Source organism: Mytilus californianus, unplaced genomic scaffold (assembly GCF_021869535.1).
Source record: "Mytilus californianus isolate M0D057914Y unplaced genomic scaffold, xbMytCali1.0.p SCAF_17, whole genome shotgun sequence".
Lineage (NCBI taxonomy): Eukaryota > Metazoa > Mollusca > Bivalvia > Mytilida > Mytilidae > Mytilus > Mytilus californianus.
The window spans coordinates 588,133-609,734 of record NW_026262659.1 but is presented as its reverse complement, the minus strand read 5'-3'; the positions used below and the strand labels follow the sequence as shown (position 1 = coordinate 609,734).

Sequence of the window (21,602 nt, the reverse complement as noted above, 5' to 3'; positions counted from 1 at the left end):
TTGTTCTCCAAGAAAGCATAGGTAAGGACTTATTTATAAACTTTGTAAATGTAAGTATCTTGGTGATTTTATGATATAGTGTACCGTTTGAAATTGTTTATAACACTTTGGTTTTTCATGAAAATTCTGTTCTATTATTGACTAGTTTACAGAGATATTTTAAAGGGTAAGTTGCATGATCAGTGTTTATATGCTAGTATAAAACACAAGTGTATAGTCTATCATACTTATCACACATCACACTTATCATAGAACTCGCAGGAAAGGTATTAAGTAACTGTATAACACACTATATTAATGGGTGTCAACCATAGCAATCTGGGAAATGATAGATTGGATTACTCTCACTCAGATGGGATTTTAGGCTATCTTTTTACTACACACAGGCTGTGGACTCCACCCACACATGCAGACTACCATAGAACTGTCCTCACATGGTATCACACATTCTCATGAATAAGTCTGTTTGAGAATTTCCTTTTAAGACATTACCCTTGTGTTGTTACATTTTTTTTTATCATTAGGCCAAGCAAAACGTATTGTTAGTTGATTACATATTATTTATATAGTATTATATACATTAGGATATATGGAATAAGAAAAAAATTAATTTAAGAAATAATCAACCTTAAATTATTTGAAAATTAGAATATTTGAGGGAAATTGTAAAACTGTTATATAAGTAATTACATAGAATATGATTCAATATTAATTCTTCAGTAAATTATTAGTTCAGACGTGAGAACCATTTGATTTGTTTATAATATACTTCCGGGAAAATTTTCTGCTTCACATATATTGAAATAGAAAGCTTTGAAATAGACAATTAAGTTTAATTGGCCTTTTGATGATCTAAATATGTCATTTATATCCATCTGTTGATGTAGTAGCTTAAAGTTTCAGTTTAATTCAATTTATCTTAAGTTGCTAATAACGATATATCTTTAAGGACAATTTTTGTAAGTCTGCACACTTTCTAAACCTGCATATTACTTTTGGTATTTAATGTAAAGCACAGCCTTTTACAGTGCTTAGATTTGTAATATTGCAATGTATGTCAAGTTTAAAGATTGTATTAGAATTCTGTTACTGTTAAGTAAACTTACTGAAATTTAGTCCAAATATTTGAGTTCTTTTTTGACTTGAATTACTAGAATTAATTTTCCTAAGATTGGTGCTAAGAAACTTAAAGTAGACCTTATATGAGCCAAGGCTCTGTGTTGAAGACCGTACTTTGACCTATAATGGTTTACTTTTATAAATTTTGACTTGGATGGAGAGTTGTCTAATTGGCACTCATACCACATCTTCTTATATCTACTTAGCAAACTTTGCTGTTAATTACCAATTACCAATGTTTTTCTGTTTAGTTATTAGAGTGAATATTACCAAAGCTGGAGCTACTACAAGTACTGTTGTCCATCTCTTAAATGTTTCTTCTAAAAAATTGGAAGTGTCATGTTATTGATAGATAATGACACGATTAATTGATTGATTGATTACTTCTGCAATCTATAAAAATATATGTCTTTATAATGACCTTGGGCATCATATGGTTAAGGCACTAATATGGGTGAATATTTTCCCCAGTAGATTTTTATATTGAATGAGCTTGTGAGTACAATTCATATTCTACGAGATATAATGTTCACCAATATTCATGAAATAACCCTTTTATTGTATAACAAAGCTTTAAAAACCGGTTTAAACTTATTTTTGTACTGATGACATCAATAATTTCAAGCTTTATTTGCACTAGTGCAATATAATATATTATTGCATGCTAACTTATGGGTACATTCTGTATGAAAAATGTTGCTCTATACTCAATATTGCATGCATTAATTGATCAAAATAAAGAAATACTCAAAAAAAACTTATCATACTTTACATTGGTCTGATATTTGTTACCCCTAGGATTTTCCCCTAATCAGTGCATTAATAAATATTTTAAGCATCATTGATATTTCTCTATAGTTTAAATCAATAATCTCATATTTTTTTATGAATAGTCTAACAGCATCATTTACAGGCCAAATTTGTTTTCATTTTCAAATGGTTTATCGCACAAAAAAGTATGCACAGATATTTATCTTAAAATTTTCCAATGTGCTACTCATTTAATATTGAAAAAAACATTATATTATCCCCCTAATCAAACCTTGAATATGTTAAAAGAAATTTGTCTCATGAAAGATAAGCTATACACTATGTGGAACATTAAGACTTTATGGTTTTAGAAACATATACATTTTTTGGAAAGATGGGTGTTGATGTTATTATATCTATTGGGCCACAATTAAAAATATTTCAGTTTGCCCAAACCCGACCCATAATGACTGGGTGTGGGTAGGTAGGTAGGCAAATTCTTTTTTTTTTTTTATCAGAATTTGCATGAAAATATTAAAGCAGTATACAGTCGACTCCACTTTATCGCATACAGCTTAATAGCATAATTCGGTTAATTGCATAATTTTCTCCTGCACAAAACCATTTCCCATTCATCTAATGTTAAATTATCCGGTTATATGCATAGCCTTACAAGTGGCCTTTCGGTTAATTGCATAGAAAATAATTGCCGGCTAGATATGCTTAGTTCAAACTGACGAGATTTTTGCCCAGAAACGGCAATTTGGTAAGTATATTTTTCTTTATTTTCGTTATTATTTCATATTCACTTTTGTGTTATTTAAAAGTTTTAAAACAGTTTCTTTCATGTTTATATGATCAAATTGATGATGGAGTTTTACTTTAATTAACCCTCGATGTGTACACAGGTGAAGTTTCCCATGTTCTATTTTAAGCCTCGAGGTCATAAAATGTCAAACAGGTTATTGTTGTAAAAACATGACCATTCTATCCCAAAAGGTGTTAATTATTGATTGGATTTTAAGCATTGTCCAAAGATAACATTTGGGGTGAATTTTAAAAACAATAACGCCTGCTAATTAAGTCTCCCAAACGAAGTTTGGGAAGACTTATTGTTTTTGCTCAGTTCTTCTTATTATGTCACCCGATCGACAATGTCGGGTGACATATTGCTTTTCCTCTGTTTCTTTGTTATTATTATTATTCTTCCAATGATTTTTGTCCGGCAGTTTTTTTGGAGCCAATGGAACCAATTTTAATGATTGTCTACTATTATGAGGAACACAAAATTTCGAGTTGCAGTAGGTCTTAAGAACATAAAAATTGGCTGCCGTTACCATGGAAACGGAACAAATGTGAAAAAATCCAGTTTTTGGTTTTGGTGAACTATTTGGATATGCTTAAACTTAAAATCATTATATTTTAATACAATGTAGGTGCCCACTATATACTGGTGTTGGATGATTTTGGCAATCATTGGAACTACTATGTTGCCATGGAAACTACACCAAAAATTTCAAAAATATCAAATTGCTCCAAACTTAATGAAACTTCACTGTAACGATAAGCAACATTGGAAGATGTGGCATTTGGAGTTAGAATTTCCAAAATGGCTGCTGTTACCATGGAAACAATGCAAAAAGGTCAAAATGCTCCAAAAACTTCAGGGTTTGGTGAATAATTTTTGTATGCTTTAACTTAAAATCATCAAATTTTTATACAATATAGTTGTCCATTATATACAGGTTTTGAATGATTTTGACAATCATTGGAACTACTATGTTACCATGGATACAGGAGCAAAAATTTCAAAAATTTCAGAATGCTTTAAACTTAATGAAACTTCACAATAATGTTGACTGTCATGTGTTTGTAAATCCGCTAAATAATCTAAAAAATTACAGAAAGATGTATAGCCATCAGTATAAGTGCATTCACTGTTTAAATTTTAAAACTGGTTGCAATCTAGTGGCAATGGGGGAAGGGTGACATCCGCTATTGCTTGCAATGGCAAATCTAGTTATTATTATTCTTCTTCTTCTTCCTCTTCCTCTTGCGCCGCTTTTAAATTTGAACTTGTCCGCACTCGTTCTCCAAAACCGCTTGTCAGATTAACTTAGGGTTTCACAGTATGTTAGACTAACATGTCTAGTGGTGCAATCAGGGTTTTGTTTGTGCAATGGGGTTTATAAAGGGGTACTTTGAGGGGCAAAAAGAAAAGAGGGTTTTACTATAGAACCCTATGAGATTTTATTTTTTTAAATTTTCAAATGATTATAGTTTGAAAACTGTTTTTGATAGACACAATCTTTTTAATTGAAAATGTTCTAAATGATAAAGCCCATTAAATGAAATACTGGGTTAGTCCCCAGGGGTCACCCCCACCCCCTGCCATTTAAGAAAGTTCTATTACCTTGTAAGTGGTCAAGATCCCCACCCCTAAACCATATATATTCTGGTTTGTCATGCTAAGATGGTTTGAATGATATACAGGGTTAGTCCTCAGGGGTCATCCCGACCCCCTACCATTTGAGAAAGTTCTAATATCTTGTAAATGGTCGAGATTCCCACCCCTAAACCATATATATTCTGGTTTTTCATGATAAGATGGTTTGAATGATATACAGGGTTAGTCCCCAGGGGTCATCCCGACCCCCTGCCATTTGAGAAAATTCTAATATCTTGTAAATGGTCGAGATCCCCACCCATAAACCATATATATTCCTGTTCGTCATGTCTCGAACATTTGAATGACGTACACGGTCAGTCCCCAGGGGTTCCCCCACCCCCAATGTTCTAATATCTTGTAAATGGTCGAGATCCCCATCCATAAACCGTATATATTCCTGTTCGTCATGTCTCAAACATTTGAATGACGTATAGGGTCAGTCCCCAGGGGTTCCCCCAACCCCCAATGTACTAGTATCTTGTAAATGGTCGAGATCCCAACCCCTAAACCATATATATTCTGGTTTGTCATGCCAAGATGATTTGAATAATATACAGGGTTAGTCCCCAGGCATCACTAATGTATATAACTTTACTGGACCAAACCAATTTTCACTGGACTTTGCCCAATGTCGGGCGACCCTGGGAATTACGAATTATGGGAGCTTTGTTTGGGAGACTTCGTAACAGCATCCTGTTACAATCATTTCTTGTTTACTTTGAAAGACCATCCAATGTGTACTCTTGCAATTCGGCTTGGGGTGATTTGCATTTATGTTAAACATTACAGGGCATTTATATATGGTTAAAGAATTTTATTTGTCAATCTTTTATTTTTATTATTTTTGGAGCATTCACTTCTAATTATTATATTTTCACACGTTTTCAAAACTCGTGTCCAGCAAATAACCCGTACAGGGCCCCTTTACTGCTTTGCATATACGAAACTAACGAGGTTAAAGAAACAGTGTTACATCACTGTGCAAGCGGTAAATACTGCATATCAAAGGCAGTTCATTACACATTTATTGTTAAAAATGATAATAAACTGTGTAGTATAGTTGAACAGTTTATTTTAATCAAAGCGTAATGATGTACATTGTACATACGGGGGGTTACACTAATGTCCTGACCAATATGAAAAATGATAAATAACTTTTTGTTCTTTGAAGGATCGACTTCAAATTTGATGTCAAGGAAGATTATAATGTAACATATATAAATATAAGAAAAAATATAAAAAAAAAAAATTTAAAGTGTTGTAAAACTTGACCTGACCAAAGTCGACTCTGCCCTGACTGATGTCCTGACAGATGTAAAAATGCTAATAACTATTTTGTTCTTCGAAGGATCAACTTTAAATTTGATGTCAAGGAAGATTATAACATTAAATATATACGAATAAAAGAAAAAATATAAAAAAAAAATAATTTTCTAACTCTTTAAATTATTTTTTTTTATATCTTTTCTTATATTTATATATGTTATATTGTAATCGAAGTGGATCCTTCGAAGAATAAAAAAGTTATTAGCATTTTTACATCGCTCAGGAGGTCAGGACATTAGTCAGGGCAGGGTCGACATGGTCAGGTCAAGTTTTCTAACTCTTTAAATTATTTGTTTTCATATCTTTTCTTATATTTATATATGTTATATTGTAATCTTCCTTGACATCAAATTTGAAGTCGATCCTTCAAAGAACAAAAAAGTTATTAGCATTTTTACATCGGTCAGGACATTAGTCAAGGCAGGGTCGACGCTGGTCAGGTCAAGTTTTCTAACTCTTTAGATTATTTTTTTAAATATTTTTTCTAATATTTATATATTTAATGTTATAATCTTCCTTGACATCAAATTTGAAGTCGATTCTTCAAAGAACAAAAAAGTTATTAGCATTTTGCATATTGGTCAGGACATTAGTCAGGACATTGGTCAGGACATTAGTGTAACCCACATACGGGTCATAGAAACAAATCTATTTTTAGAACAATTTGTTCTAATTTTGTATCCCAGGTGAAGGAAACGTCGGTACGCAAATAAACTAAAACAAAATGTGTTTATAAACTTAATTAAAAGAATACAAAATACAATAACATGAATAACACTAGACTTATAACTTTTATTAGAATAAAATAACATTCAACATGCTGTAAGTGGTTTATGGCCGTTCATCTTTCTTCAGGGATTTCCTTTACTGTCGATGTTATTTGACTCCGTAATTTGGCATTTCGGATATAAGCATACTCCGCTTAATTGCATAATTTTGTCTGACAAAAAGGCTATGCAAATAACCGGAATCGACTAAAATCGTTAAATCAGAAGATAAAAACCGAGAACATCGAATATCGATTAACTGCGTCTCTTACACGCTTTCTTTTACTCTTATTCACAGTTACTTTCAAACGCAAAGACGACGAACATTAAGTTTATACGATGACGGAGCGGGCACGAAAACAATCAGAAAAAAAAAAATTCTTCAAAAAAACGGCAAAAAAAGAATTCGAGTCGGCTGTTTTTTTTTGGGTCGGTCGCGTTTGGGCAAACATACAATATTTTTATTTTGGCCTTGTATATGTAGTGACTGACAAAAAATGACCTCTTATAAAATCATTTACTGAAAACAATTGTTTAGATTTTTATTATTATTCCAGACTTTAACCATCAGATTTAAGGCATTTTCTTTTTACATGTCTCACACTATCTAGTATGTTTGTTTCAAATTAATACAAACTTTTGCTTTTGAATAAAAAAAAAATCTGGTTTGTCATTCAAGAGTTATGGGACTTTCTAACAGTCATATTGAAGGTAAAATTCATACACCAAAGGATATCCTTTCAAATTTTTCTACAGAGCCATATCACTAACTTATAAAAAGATGACTTCTAAATATTCCCTTTATTCTGGCTGCAATTTCATTATGCACAAAAGTGATGTATCATGGTCTCTTGGCACAGCTGCTTAATGTTTATTAAAAGAAAGTTTCTGAAAGACAGTATTTGGTTAAAATATATAATGGTTATGTGCAGTTAATCTTGTAGTATTGTTATATAATTGAGAAAAGGGAACAGTCAAAATTAAGTACCAACATTTCTGTTCTTAAAACTTTTTGGTAAGAGTATAAACAACTTAATTGAATAATCACCACATATTTTATAGATTTACATATATTTCCATATATTTTACTTATTTCATTGAATTTTAGAATACTGACACACATTACATATTTTATTGTATTTGGTTAAATGCAATGCATAATAATAATGAAGAAATTTGAATTTTAAAATGACACAAACAAAAGGGGACTTACATTCAGTTCCTTTGAATTATACACATAGTCTAGTTCTAAAAGCTTAACTGTAATGATGGATATATCTATATTGAAGTAAGTAATATAAATAAATAATTACATACTGTATAGACACTCATCTATGGTGGAATACTGTATATTCACTGCTAGATGTCGTCATGTTATTTGTGCTGTTGGATTGCTGTCTTATTGAAGTTATGTCCCACATCTCCTTTATTCATGCTCTAAGTATTGTTAATAAAAATACGTAGAACAAACCTGATAAAGAGCATCTATCTATCTATCTAACAAGAGAGAAGAACTATGTTCCACTGTTATACTGATGTTGATTTAGCAAGCCATAAATATATGCCCTATTTCAATCTTACTATCTAAATAAAGGTTAGATCTTTGAATGGATTCTAATTTCCAATGCATACCCATGTATCCTTTAAAACAAGGAATTATTTGAATCTGGAATAATTTTGAATTCTGGAAAATTGATATTGAAAATAGAAATGTATGATGAAAACTAACCCAACTAAAGAGGGTTAGCCATGCACGCATGGCTAAGGTAAATTCTACTTTCACTGATATTTCAGTATGAACTAACTAATACCCTTACACGCCTTGCTAACCCTCTTAAATTGGGTTAGTTTTCATCATATATTTTTTATAAATTTTTCCAGAATTCAAAATTATTCCAGATTCAATTTCTTCTTTGTTTTAATCATTGTTTTTCACCAGATGAGCAACACAATCAGTTCCACTTATATAATCTAGTCATGATGACTCTAAAAATTGAATTCTGTATACACTATAACGATTTTGAATCTTTATTGCATTCATTGATCGAGTATTGGTTTATTTCAATATCAGTGAAAGATTGAGATTTGAAGTGGTTATTATTTTAAAATTTCCTGTGCAGTTTAGATAAAGGGTGATGTTAGATATAACATAAAAAATGCAAAAGGAGAAAGGGTCTAAGATCAAATTTGAGATTTTTAATAAACTTGCCAAAATTGTCCAGAAATGTTTACCAAATGGTTTTAAAATGAATAAATTTAATGTATGATTCAAATATGAAGAATTTTATCTGCATAGACTTACAAATATATTTAATTATTCATATTTTTGTTCATTAATTTAGGTCTGGATCATTTAATTCGCTGTACTTAGATGAGGTGAGTGATTAAGCAGTAGTTAAAGATACAATAAAACCATAATCTCAGATCATAATTTAGAACCCCTTAGAAAAATTATTGAAATTATTTTCACTGAATATGATTGTAACAAATTTTTCTCTTGTGAAATCACTGAGTCAGATTGGACCAAACTCAGTTTGAATCAACATTTGATTATTGCTCACCAAGCAGTCATCTTGGTGTGTGTAATCCCCTAAAGTTAGTATGATAGGATGTGTTACTATTTCCTAGCCTGCTTTGACTAAAATGGTTAATGTTCCCCAGAGCATCCGTTATCAGAAGTGTGCTTATGAATTATACTGCTAGGTCAAAATTTGTTTTCTTACTATGCATATAAAAATATTGAAACATTAAAATTAGCACAATACTTTTTGGAAAAGAAAAAAATATAAGCTCAAAGGAATTTGTTAATAATTAGGTTATGTTAGTTGTAAAAGTTGCTGGAGCTTCGACTCTGTATTTGTATTTAAAGTGTGTTGTGAAATTACATTTATATGTTTATATACATAGCACTATTAATTGAAAAAATGTAAGAAAAAATCCAGTTAATGCCATTTTTTTAACATTACTTAAGTGAATAAACTTCTGTGGTCCTCTTTATGAATTATGACCAAGAGTCTTCAAAATTGCCATTAGAAATTTTAACTCCCAAAAATATTCTAAATCCTATAATAGAATGATTTATAGGCTTGTATACCTGATTGAAAATGTTACTACTTTGACCTTGATGATCAGTAATAGAAATTTTCTATCATGTTATAGTAGTAAAAGAAAATTGAATGAAAAATAAAGCATATATTTAAACAGTATAATTTATTTTCAGAATTTCCTAAAGACTTTTAATTCAAGAGTTATGTCTGCCAGTGGCACCACAAATACAAACACACCTGTACCTATGGAATATGTTCCCATTGTAGCCAATGCTCCAAGGTCATTGCCAGGTAGGTCAAAGTTTTCTATGATACCGTTTTGATATGTTCTCCTGAAAACCAAATGCTCCAAGGTCATTACCAGGTAGGTCAAAGTTTTCTATAATACCTGTTAAATATGTTGCCATGAAAACCAACTCTCCAAAGTCATAACCACAGGGCAAACATTTATGGGATATGTTCCCTTGGCAACCAGTGCTACAATTTTGTTACTAGGTAAGCAACAGTTACTTTAGTAATGCCAGTGGCACCATAAAAACATACATGTGTCACTATGGAATATAATCCCATTGCAGCCAATGTTCTTAGGTTGTTACCAGGTAGGTCAAAGTTTACCTTAGTACCTATGAACTAGGTTTTCATGGTAACCAAGGGTCCAAGGTCATTACCAGGTAAGTCAATTTTCAATCAAGGGATTCTTCTTTAATCATGAGTTCTTGAAGTCTTGAGAAAATTATTTAATGTGATTGGAGAAAAAAAGTAACTGTGAATTTTTTCTTGTCCCATGAAAAAAAAAAGTTTGTTATGAATTCTGAGTATTAAGTATATAGGGTTATACAGTCAATATGATTGATAGTTTAATGTGCTGCAGTTTTATATCAGTATAAAATGATTTGTAACTTAAATCTGCCTTTTTCATTACCAGGATTGAAGGGTTTAGAGAAGTTATGGGGTATATACAATTTATGACAACCCTCCTTCCTGCATCGACTTAACCTGACCTATTTTCTTCACAGGATTATTCACATTCTCTGTTTGAAGTGAAATGAACCTCACAATTCTAAAGTCATTGACGTTCTAGTCAATGACTTTACCAGAGTGTACTAACAAAGTTCACACTGATTTGTTTTAATTTGTTTATATGTTGTTTCGTCACACAAACTACTGTAATTTCAGAAATTATTGCATGCATTTATTATTGCGATTTTGACATTTTAGACTAAAATGCGATTTTAATTTTTGCGATATTGAGAAAAATCCTGTTTAATTCATATAAAAAAAATTTCAAAATGCGAGTTTAAATTATTGCGATTATAACCCTGTCGCATTTTTTGCAATAATAGATACATCGCAATAATTTCTGAATTTACTGTAACAAATTGCACATTAAGATATGATATCAGGTACAAAAGGGGGCCTTAGGGGCAGAGTGGTCTAAGTAGTCTTATCACTAGCCTCAACCCTGTCAACACTGAGGTTGTGAGTTCGAGTCACACATGTGACAGGTGTGTTTTACTCCAATCTTGATTTACTAGAATTTTCAGTTTTCCTACCAAAGGCCAGTGGTTTTTAGCCACTCCAGCTTTCTCCACCAATAAAAACTGGTTGCCACGAAATAGCCAACAGTGCTGAAAGTGGCATAAACACCAATCAATCAATCAATCTTAAGATTTATCAAAACATAGGCTTTACTTTTCCATATGTTGACATCATTGTCCAATCTTTGTGCAACTGTTTTTTAAAGAGAATATTAAAGACTCTGAAATGCCATAATTAGTGCTTCAGTGTAAATCGCTCTAATGTCTAGTTATAGGAATGTTTATGAAGAAGTACAATAAGTAGAGCATAGATATTTAAAATGCAGTTTGATTAGCTACCCCTATTTTACTTAAAAGAGAATATGAGATATCAATTCGTTAATTGTGCAAAGTCAGTAATGAATCATTTGATTGATCAAATGTTAAAGTTTTCTGATTGTGAGCACTCATAACCAAGGGGTCTTTGTGTCATTAGTTTGTTTTCCAGGTTTCTTTTATTTGAAAGTTCTTCCTTTTTGTGGTTTATCCCCTCTTTTCAATTATTTTTTCAAGTGCCATGACCTTATGGAAGCTGTGAGTAAACATTATCAATATTATGAATCGATAACAGCTTCTGGTAGGCTCTATTTTTGTCAAACCTGCCTTATTATGTTGCAGATGGAATGGCAGGCGAGACACAGGGTTCCACTGACGGTTAATAAATTTTTTTGGAGGAATGTGTTTTTAAATTGAGGCAGGGGTTAAAATAGATAGGTCACTAAGGTTTTATTCATTGAAATCATTGTTAGTCTTGAACAATCCAAGTATATCTTATTTATTGCTTGTATTAATTATTACATACATTGTGATTCTAGTGTCTTAGATTGACTGATTGGTTGTTGGTTGGTTAACACCCAGTCTACCATCTAAGATTGATTGATTGGTTGTTGGTTGGTTAACACCCAGTCTACCATCTAAGATTGATTGATTGGTTGTTGGTTGGTTAACATCCAGTCTACCTTCTAAGATTAATTGATTGGTTGTTGGTTGGTTAACATTCAGTCTACCTTCTAAGATTGATTGATTGATTGATTGTTGGTTGGTTAACATCCAGTCTACCGTCTAAGATTGATTGATTGATTGATTGTTGGTTGGTTAACATCCAGTCTACTGTCTTAGATTGATTGATTAGTTGTTGGTTGGTTAACATCCAGTCTACCTTCTAAGATTGATTGATTGGTTGTTGGTTGGTTAACATCCAGTCTACTGTTTAAGATTGATTGATTGGTTAACATCCAGTCTAGTTTCTAAGATTGATTGATTGATTGTTGGTTAGTTAACATCCAGCCTACCATCTAAGATTGATTAATTGATTGATTGTTGGTTGGTTAACATCCAGTCTACCTTCTAAGATTAATTGATTGGTTGTTGGTTGGTTAACATTCAGTCTACTGTCTAAGATTAATTGATTGGTTGTTGGTTGGTTAACATCCAGTCTACCTTCTTAAATTGATTGATTTACTGTTGGTTGGTTAACATCCAGTCTACCTTCTAAGATTAATTGATTGGTTGTTGTTTGGTTAACATCCAGTCTACAGTCTAAGATTAATTGATTGGTTGTTGGTTGGTTAACATCCAGTTTACCTTCTAAGATTAATTGATTGGTTGTTGGTTGGTTAACATCCAGTCTACTGTCTAAGATTGATTGATTGATTGGTTGTTGGTTGGTTAACATGCAGTCTACCTTCTAAGATTGATTGATTGGTTGTTGGTTGGTTAACATCCAGGCTACTGTCTAAGATTGATTGATTGGTTGTTGGTTGGTTAACATCCAGTCTGGTTGGTTAACATTCAGTCTACCTTCTAAGATTAATTGATTGGTTGTTGGTTGGTTATCATCCAGTCTACCTTCTTAGATTGATTGATTAATTGTTGGTTGGTTAACATCCAGTCTACCGTCTAAGATTAATTGATTGGTTGTTGGTTGGTTAACATCCAGTTTACCTTCTAAGATTAATTGATTGGTTGTTGGTTGGTTAACATCCAGTCTACCTTCTAAGATTAATTGATTGGTTGTTGGTTGGTTAGCATTCAGTCTACCGTCTAAGATTGATTGATTGATTGGTTGTTGGTTGGTTAACATCCAGTCTACCATCTAAGATTGATTGATTGGTTGTTGGTTGGTTAACATCCAGTCTACTGTCTAAGATTGATTGATTGGTTGTTGGTTGGTTAACATCCAGTCTACCTTCTAAGAAGGAATCACTTTGAGATCACAGATGCAATGTCTATAATTTCAACAACTTTAAAAATTTGACATTTTGCTGATGTGCTAATTATATTCAGACTAGAGATAATAGTCTATTTATTTTACCCTTAAAAATAACATAAGATGATCCATTGCACCTGTATTACAACCACCTTAGCAAATAATTGCAAAAATGCGAAATAAATCAATATCATTATCCATGCTTTTATTTCTATTATGATAATTATATAATCAATCGATCTTGTGAAATATTTTCCTATATTGAAAAAAAAATTAATTTGACAAGAAGTGCCTGAGTTTAAAGAGTTAATCTTATAAGGAAATTTTCTGTTATTTTGGTCTAAACACTTGTTCTATAAATACATAAACATTAAATTAAAAGAGGTTAATGCTAAAAAAAAACTTTTATAAAACAAATGTACATTTAATTTAGATAGATTATAAGATTAATGATTCAATAAAATGCCAATTATAAATTCATTTGTGCAATAATCCATCTCTATCTTTGTGTAAACCCAGGATTAGTTCAGAACCAAGAACTCTTAAGTATAAACTAATTTAAATGTGATTTACGATAAATTGATTTTTAACAAATGCATCTTAAACACAAATTTATGATCCTTCAATTTTTCATTTTTGTCGTTGTAAGTACTTGTAGGTGATTTGTGTAATCAATTTTCATTTGACGCTGAAGTAGATCGTGAATGTCTATTTAGGACTTGTTACTTGGCACAGAATTTTAAAGGTAAATTTTCACCAAATGCAATTTAAATAATTTGTAGTACTTAATTTGAAGAGAAGTGCTCATGTGTAAGATTTATCATGAGGAATAAATCTGAGAGGGTCCTCCAGTTGAAAATTTAGACAAATTTACAGTAATTATATAGAAAAAAGTAGAGAGTGTAGATAAGGAAAAAAATATTGATGACTTATTGTAGAACAGTCCACAATATCTTTACATTTTCTTATGTTTCTATAAAGTTAAGCTGTACATTACCTTATATACTTTTAACTAGACAGGTCTGTTGAGTTTACACAGCTTATTTATAACAGATGCTCAGGCCTTATAGGCTGAAAGTATCTGTGTGACATATATAGGAATTCTTGACCTCATTTCATGGTTCAATGACCTAATAAAATCTGTTAATTTTTCTCAATTGGTGATCTAAATAGGTATTATAAGGGTTCACCTGACCTTGACCTCATTATTATTCAATGTCAAAATTTCTTCTAGTATGATCAACTTCTATAATGTTCTGATGGTTAGATTATAAGTAATAGGTCACCTGTTTTTTTAACCTTTGAATCATTGTAAATGATTGTACATGCTGTCTTACAATGGTCACTTGGTTACCTATGACCTCATTTGCATGGTTGAGTGATTAATTTTAACTTTGTAATCAAGTCAGTTTCTAATCAACTGTTGAAGTTAAATCTTTATATAAATTGTCTGTAAAATATCTACATTGCTTCTGTGTAAGTATGAAATGTTTTATTTGACCTTGACCTCATAGACATTCTTTAAGTGCCTGTCCCAAGTCAGGAACCTGTAGTTAAGTGGTTATTCTTGGTTCATGTCTGTCATATTTGTTTTATAGCCGACTATATGTTATTGGTTTTTCTCATTGTTGAAGGCGGTATATTGACCTATAATTGCTTGCATCCACTTCATTTTAACTCTGGTGGATAGTTGCCTCATTGGAAATCATACCACATCTTCGTAAAATGTTTATATTATAAGTTATTCCTTTTAGCAGGTAAGATTTCTGCATGTTCACTCATGTCCATAATTTGTTTTGATTTAAGACGTCGAGATTTATGGTGAATATAGAGGAAGTATTCTAATGAGTATTTGCCCTTTAAAGTTCCATCCTGTTTACATTTTTTCAAATTTAATTTGCACTACAGGCTTCTGTAATACTGAAGACGAACAGGATGTTTATCAAATTAAATTCTATCTTATAACACTTTTTGTCAAATAAAATCTATATTTTAACCATATTTGATGAGTTATTACTGCTATATCAAACAGTGAACTTTATCCCCATAATATGTCTAAATACCAATAGATACGTTTTTTGATAAAATAAAACTAGAGTATGATCAGTTTTTGTATTGATCTCTGTAAATTTAAATCTGACTTTAGAATAAAACATTGCAATGTTAAAGATAGATAGAATAGAGACGTTATTACTAATTTATTTATATTAAATTCTTATTCTGAAAATATAAGTTTCAAGTTTTCATCCGATCGATCATATATTAGGTGACATTGGTTGCTTTAACTTTGTGATTTATATTTTATGTATTATTTGAGAGATTTAATAAGATTCTAATTCAGGTAAATATCAAAGAACAAAGGACAAATTTTTTGTTAGAGATATAAAAAAAGACAAAATCTTATAATAGGTATTATACAATATTTGACTTGCTTGCAGAAATATTATAGTCATTTCCTAATGTCAAAATTTTCTAAGACAACAATCCTGCTTATCAATATACACAAAGGATAATTTTCCTCAAAAGTCCTGCCGTGCTTATTTTCTTGTCAGCAATACATACGGTTGGAAAATAACCCAAGTATAAGAAATGGTATGTGTCCGTATCATGTCAGACTGGACTTTTCAAAGTCAGACTGGAATATGTCCAGAAGGAAACTAGACTCCTGTTGAATTTGCCAAATTTACTCCTGGATTGCAGTGGTGAGGTCAGGTTAGGGTGTAAAAGACATTCACCCCCCCTTTTTTGGGGGATAAAAAAAAATAGCTATTTTATTTTGGGGGGGGGGATAGAATTGTAAAAAATGTTCACCTCAATATTTTTACCATTACAGATAATTACGACCCCTATTCTCAAAATCTGGATCAGAAAATCTTAACTATTGAAAAATGTGTATATATGCAGACTTGTTTTTATTGCTTTTTGAATTTTGATTTATCAACTGTAAAACTCCTTATACCTATAATATAACTATCTTATTTTATTTTTGGTAAATTTTAGTGTTAAAAAGAACCACTTAAACTTGAATAGACAATTACTAAGTAATGAATAATAGTATCTTCTCTGTTAAGTGCAATCTTTTATTTTAAAAGGTTTTTTTACGAATAAATTTTGTCACTAAGATTTTTTATAGTACTTCTTGTACAGTATAAATTACTAAAAGTCATAACACTATGTTTATAAAATATAAATCTCTGGTCTTTGTTGAAACATGGCAACCAATCGACATTCACTAATCAGATCTATTCAATAGACGGAGCACTATTAAGTCACAAAATCTCCGACTTATAACTCTCAGGTGTTTAAGGTTTAAATAGTGTACAATCTATTACACATTGTCATAGCGTTCGAGATTTGCAATTCAAATTTGGGTAATGTAATCAATTTCCTTATAAAGTAAATTATTATCATTTACAAAGTATTTTTACAGCAGAAATAACTTTAAATAATTTGTATCTTTTTTATAGAGATATCTTAGGTATATTTATTGAGTGGATAATATTTTATATAATACATTCTGTTGAATTGTTGGAAGATAATGATGCACTCAAATCCCACCTTTCCTTTTAAATTATTCTTTATTTATTTATAATTTCTTCATCAACTACAAGATATAGCTTCTTCATATATGTTGCCAAAAGTACAAGATATAGCTTCTTCATATATGTCACCAAGTACAAGATATAGCTTCTTCATTATGTCACCAAGCTTTGTCTTCTTCATATATGTCACCAAGCTTTGTCTTGTTATGCTTTATTTTCTTACACAGTTTTATTTCCTTGGATTATTTATTTCCTGTTTGCCAAATACTTAAATCTTTGAATAGTCATGGACATACATGAAATTTTTGTCAGCAACTTAATGCCTTCTTTAATATGGTATCAATTTATAAAATTTGATATGATCTTTCGATCAGTTTAATTGAGGTCTGGAGCTGGCATGTCAGTAACTGCTAGTATTTCTTTGTTAATTTATGTTGATCATTGTCATTTTGCTTAGTTTCTTTTGTAACCTATTCTAACATCAGACTCAGACTTCTTTTAAACTGATTTCTACTGTGCGTTTTGCTGCGTGTTAGTTCATTCTACATTGGCTAGAGGTATAGGGGAGGGTTGAGATCTCACAAAAAATGTTTAACCCCGCCACATTTTTGCGCTTGTCCCAAGTTGGAAACCTCTGACCTTTGTTATTCTTGTATGTTTTTTTAATTTTGGTTCATTTATATGTTTCAGAGTTCAGTGTGACTTTCATTTTCTCTGAACTAGTATACATTTTTATTTAGGGGCCAGCTGAAGCCTGCCTCTGGGTGCGTGATTAGCTGTGTTGAAGACCCATTGGTGGCTTTGAGTTATTTTCTGCTCTTTTGTCGGGTTGTTGTCCCTTTGACACATTCCCCCTTTCCATTCTTAATTTTATCATATATTTTCTGTATAATAAAATCAACTATATTGAGGAGGAGTATATTTAGGGAGCATTAGCTCACAGTATATCTTGTTTCAAGATTTCTTAATATGATTAATTAATGGCTGTTTTAGAATTTCATTTGAGATGGTGATACCTGCTTTGTACTGGACCATCACAATCAGTTGGATGTTAATATTAGCTAGCTCACAAAGTAAAAGTTCACAGGAAGACATGTCAACCTTCTTGGACACATTAATCAAATTATTTCAATTGAACCAACAGGTCTTTGGTTTAACTCCTAAATGCTATTTCCTTAGTGAAGCTGCTTGGTGCAACCCCCTTCTGAAATAGTGGTGATATTTTGGTCAGAAAATCAAGCTCTACTGCAGGGTTCTCACTAAGGATATTTGAAGGCCAGTCATTTGACTTGTTGAGTCCAACAGTGATGATGAATTTTTATAGCTATAATATTTATTATTTTAGTCCCCATGACGAAAACGAGCGAATTTTGATTATTTATAAACTTCGTTATAAAATGATGATATCTGGTTACAGTTGATACAATAATTTACAATCCAGATGCATCTTTGGACCCACCAGTTTTTAGAATGATGAGTCCAGATAGATTTTTATGTGTCCAGGACTCATGGACTGGCCTTAGTGAGAACCCTGCTCTACTGTTACATCTGACTGACTATTAGTTGTATGAAAGTATCACAGAATAAATGTATAACCCTTTATCACAAAATAACTTAAATCTTTGAAATTAAAAAAAGGGGAAAGATAATTTGGGGATCAAACAGCATATGTGCATGAAGAGAGGCTGTTTTCAACATGGCCTCAACAAAAAAAGGAAATAACCTGAAAACTTGCATCTTCCTGAGATATTATTTAAATGACCTATATATTGACCTTATTTACTGATTTTCATTAATGTGTGGGATTATTAATTAGGTTGCTATCAGTATTTAAGGATAATCTATGTAAGGGATTAACATTTAAACTGTTAAATCTTAGTTTACTTTAATCTTGTTATCCAAAGGTAACATACACTGGGTATAGATCATTATGACTTTTACTTTTATTATTTGTTTAATTTCTGTTTAGATATTTAAATGTACACGTTTGAATGGAGGAAGTATGTTTGCTGTGAACTTGATAATTATATTTTGTTATTTATACATATCAGCATCATCCTCAATTATAATGGGAAGCTAAAGTTAAATGTTCAACGAATTATAAATTTTCTAAAGACTTGTATGCAGACAGACTTTGTCAAATCCATGAAATCAAATACCCACATAAATTCAATTTTTTCTCAAACCATGAAAATTGGTACCCAAGAAAATAAATGGAAATATGTTTTAAAATACTACAATAAAATGTTGTTCCTCTCCTCTGACTGATTGAAACTAAAATGTTGGTCCTTTTCTCTGACTGATTGAAACTAAAATGTTGGTCCTTTCCTCTGACTGATTGAAACTAAAATATTGGTCCTCTCCTCTGACAGATTGAAACTAAAATGTTGGTCCTTTCCTCTGACAGATTGAAACTAAAATGTTGGTCCTTTCCTCTGACAGATTGAAACTAAAATGTTGGTCCTTTCCTCTGACAGATTGAAACTAAAATGTTGGTCCTTTCCTCTGACTGATTGAAACTAAAATGTTGGTCCTTTCCTCTGACTGATTGAAACTAAAATGTTGGTTCTTTCCTCTGACTGATTGAAACTAAAATATTGGTCCTTTCCTCTTACTGATTGAAACTAAAATGTTGGTCCTCTCCTCTGACTGATTGAAACTAAAATGTTGGTCCTTTCCTCTGACAGATTGAAACTAAAATGTTGGTCCTGTCCTCTGACTGATTGAAACTAGAATGTTGGTCCTTTCCTCTGACAGATTGAAACTAAAATGTTGGTCCTTTCCTTTAACTGATTGAAACTAAAATGTTGATCCTTTCCTCTGACTGATTGAACTGAAATAATTTGAAACTTTTATATATGGCAAGTTTAATTCTGACAAATTGAGGTCCTGTCACTACTATAATATCCAAATTGGCAGGTCATCTGATTGTTTGAAGCCATTGTTCCTTTTAAATGATTGATGGTAAATACGGTAAAAGGTCAATGGAGACACCTGAAGCTTTGTAAAGTACTAATAAGGCCTGATCTTTCAACATTATATATTTCTGACCTTATCATCAGTTTACACTGAAATGTTAATTTAAACTTACATTGTCTTATTGGTTTTGTTTGTCATTGAACGTTGGTTGCTTTTCATTTCTTTTAACTTAACTGTAATTTATATTTTGTATCCTACAGTCTTTTCTTTCGTGTATTGTTTTTTTTGCTTTTTGTTGTTATTTTGTTAACAGCCAGTAAGTAAGTTATTAAGCAGTATAATGTAGTTGTTCAGTGGTTGTCGTTTGTTAATGTGGTTCATAGGTGTTTCTTGTTTCATGTTTTTTATATAGATTAGACCGTTGGTTTTCCTGTTTGAATTGTTTTACACTAGTCATTTTGGGACCTTTTATAGCTTGTTGTTTGGTGCGAGTCAAGGCTCCGTGTTGAAGGCTGTACTTTCACCTATAATTGTTAACTTTCATATACATTGTGACTTGGATGGAGAGTTGTCTCATTGGGACTCATACCACATCTTCTTATTTATATTGTAGTACTTTGTTGTTACCATGACAGTGATTTAGTTCTGATCATTGGTGTATTAATTTACTGAGGCCATTTTATCCATAATCGTAGTTGAAAGTAATTAAACTAAGTATGTCTTGTCATGAAAAATTAATGAAGTTAAATTAAAACGATATCTGTACGATCAGCTAAGTCTTTGATTGGAAATGAAGATTTATTTTTTAATTTCATCATTAAATCAATATTTTGGTTTCAGTTGACAAACAATCGTGTTAGTAAGTCTTTTGAGAATACATGTTAATGAATGTGTTATTGGTTGGATTTTGAAGTCTATTGAACAAGTTGATATAAGAGCCTCATTCTGACTTCTAACGATGCTTACATCCACTACATATGGACTTTGGTGGAAACTTGTCTCATTGGCCATCATGCTCTATCTTTATATTATTAAAATTGCAAGGAGTTTAGGTCAATGCAGAAAAAGTTAGGTTTCAAGAAAGTGTAAATTCCCCTGAATGTCTAGATCTATGGAGATTGATTGTTCAATATCCAGTGGCGAATATTTTATTCAGATTGAAGTTGAGTACTAGATGAACAATACATTGATTAATTAAAAGACATAGGAAGGTTGAGTGATAAGGCATATTGCCTGCTACTGCAAGATGAACAATACATTGATTAATTAAAAGACATAGGAAGGTTGAGTGATAAGGCATATTGCCTGCTACTGTAAGATGAACAATACATTGATTAATTAAAAGATATAGGGAGGTTGAGTGATAAGGCATATTGCCTGCTACTGAAAGATGAACAATACATTGATTAATTAAAAGATATAGGGAGGTTGAGTGATAAGGCATATTGCCTGCTACTGAAAGATGAACAATACATTGATTAATTAAAAGATATAGGAAGGTTGAGTGATAAGGCATATTGCCTGCTACTGAAAGATGAACAATACATTGATTAATTAAAAGATATAGGGAGGTTGAGTGATAAGGCATTTTGCCTGCTACTGAAAGATGAACAATACATTGATTAATTAAAAGACATAGGAAGGTTGAGTGATAAGGCGTATTGCCTGCTACTGAAAGATGAACAATACATTGATTAATTAAAAGACATAGGAAGGTTGAGTGATAAGGCATATTGCCTGCTACTGTAAGATGAACAATACATTGATTAATTAAAAGACATAGGAAGGTTGAGTGATAAGGCATATTGCCTGCTACTGAAAGATGAACAATACATTGATTAATTAAAAGATATAGGGAGGTTGAGTGATAAGGCATATTGCCTGCTACTGAAAGATG

The 21,602-nt window shown here is 31.5% G+C and overlaps 1 protein-coding gene across 12 annotated transcripts in view; it reads left to right on the top strand.

Annotated features, from left to right (window-relative positions):
* Positions 1 to 21,602, top strand: part of LOC127726199 (uncharacterized) — an 88,941-nt gene that overhangs the window by 31,070 nt on the left and 36,269 nt on the right. For 10 of the 12 annotated variants that reach the window (XM_052233484.1, XM_052233491.1, XM_052233490.1 and 7 more), the window contains 3 exons: positions 146 to 166; positions 8,754 to 8,787; positions 9,632 to 9,749. In XM_052233484.1, coding sequence (XP_052089444.1) covers positions 146 to 166; positions 8,754 to 8,787; positions 9,632 to 9,749 — 173 coding nt within the window. The remainder of the gene's footprint in view (positions 1 to 145; positions 167 to 8,753; positions 8,788 to 9,631; positions 9,750 to 21,602) is intronic. The other 2 variants (XM_052233488.1, XM_052233486.1) reach the window with 1 other exon arrangement.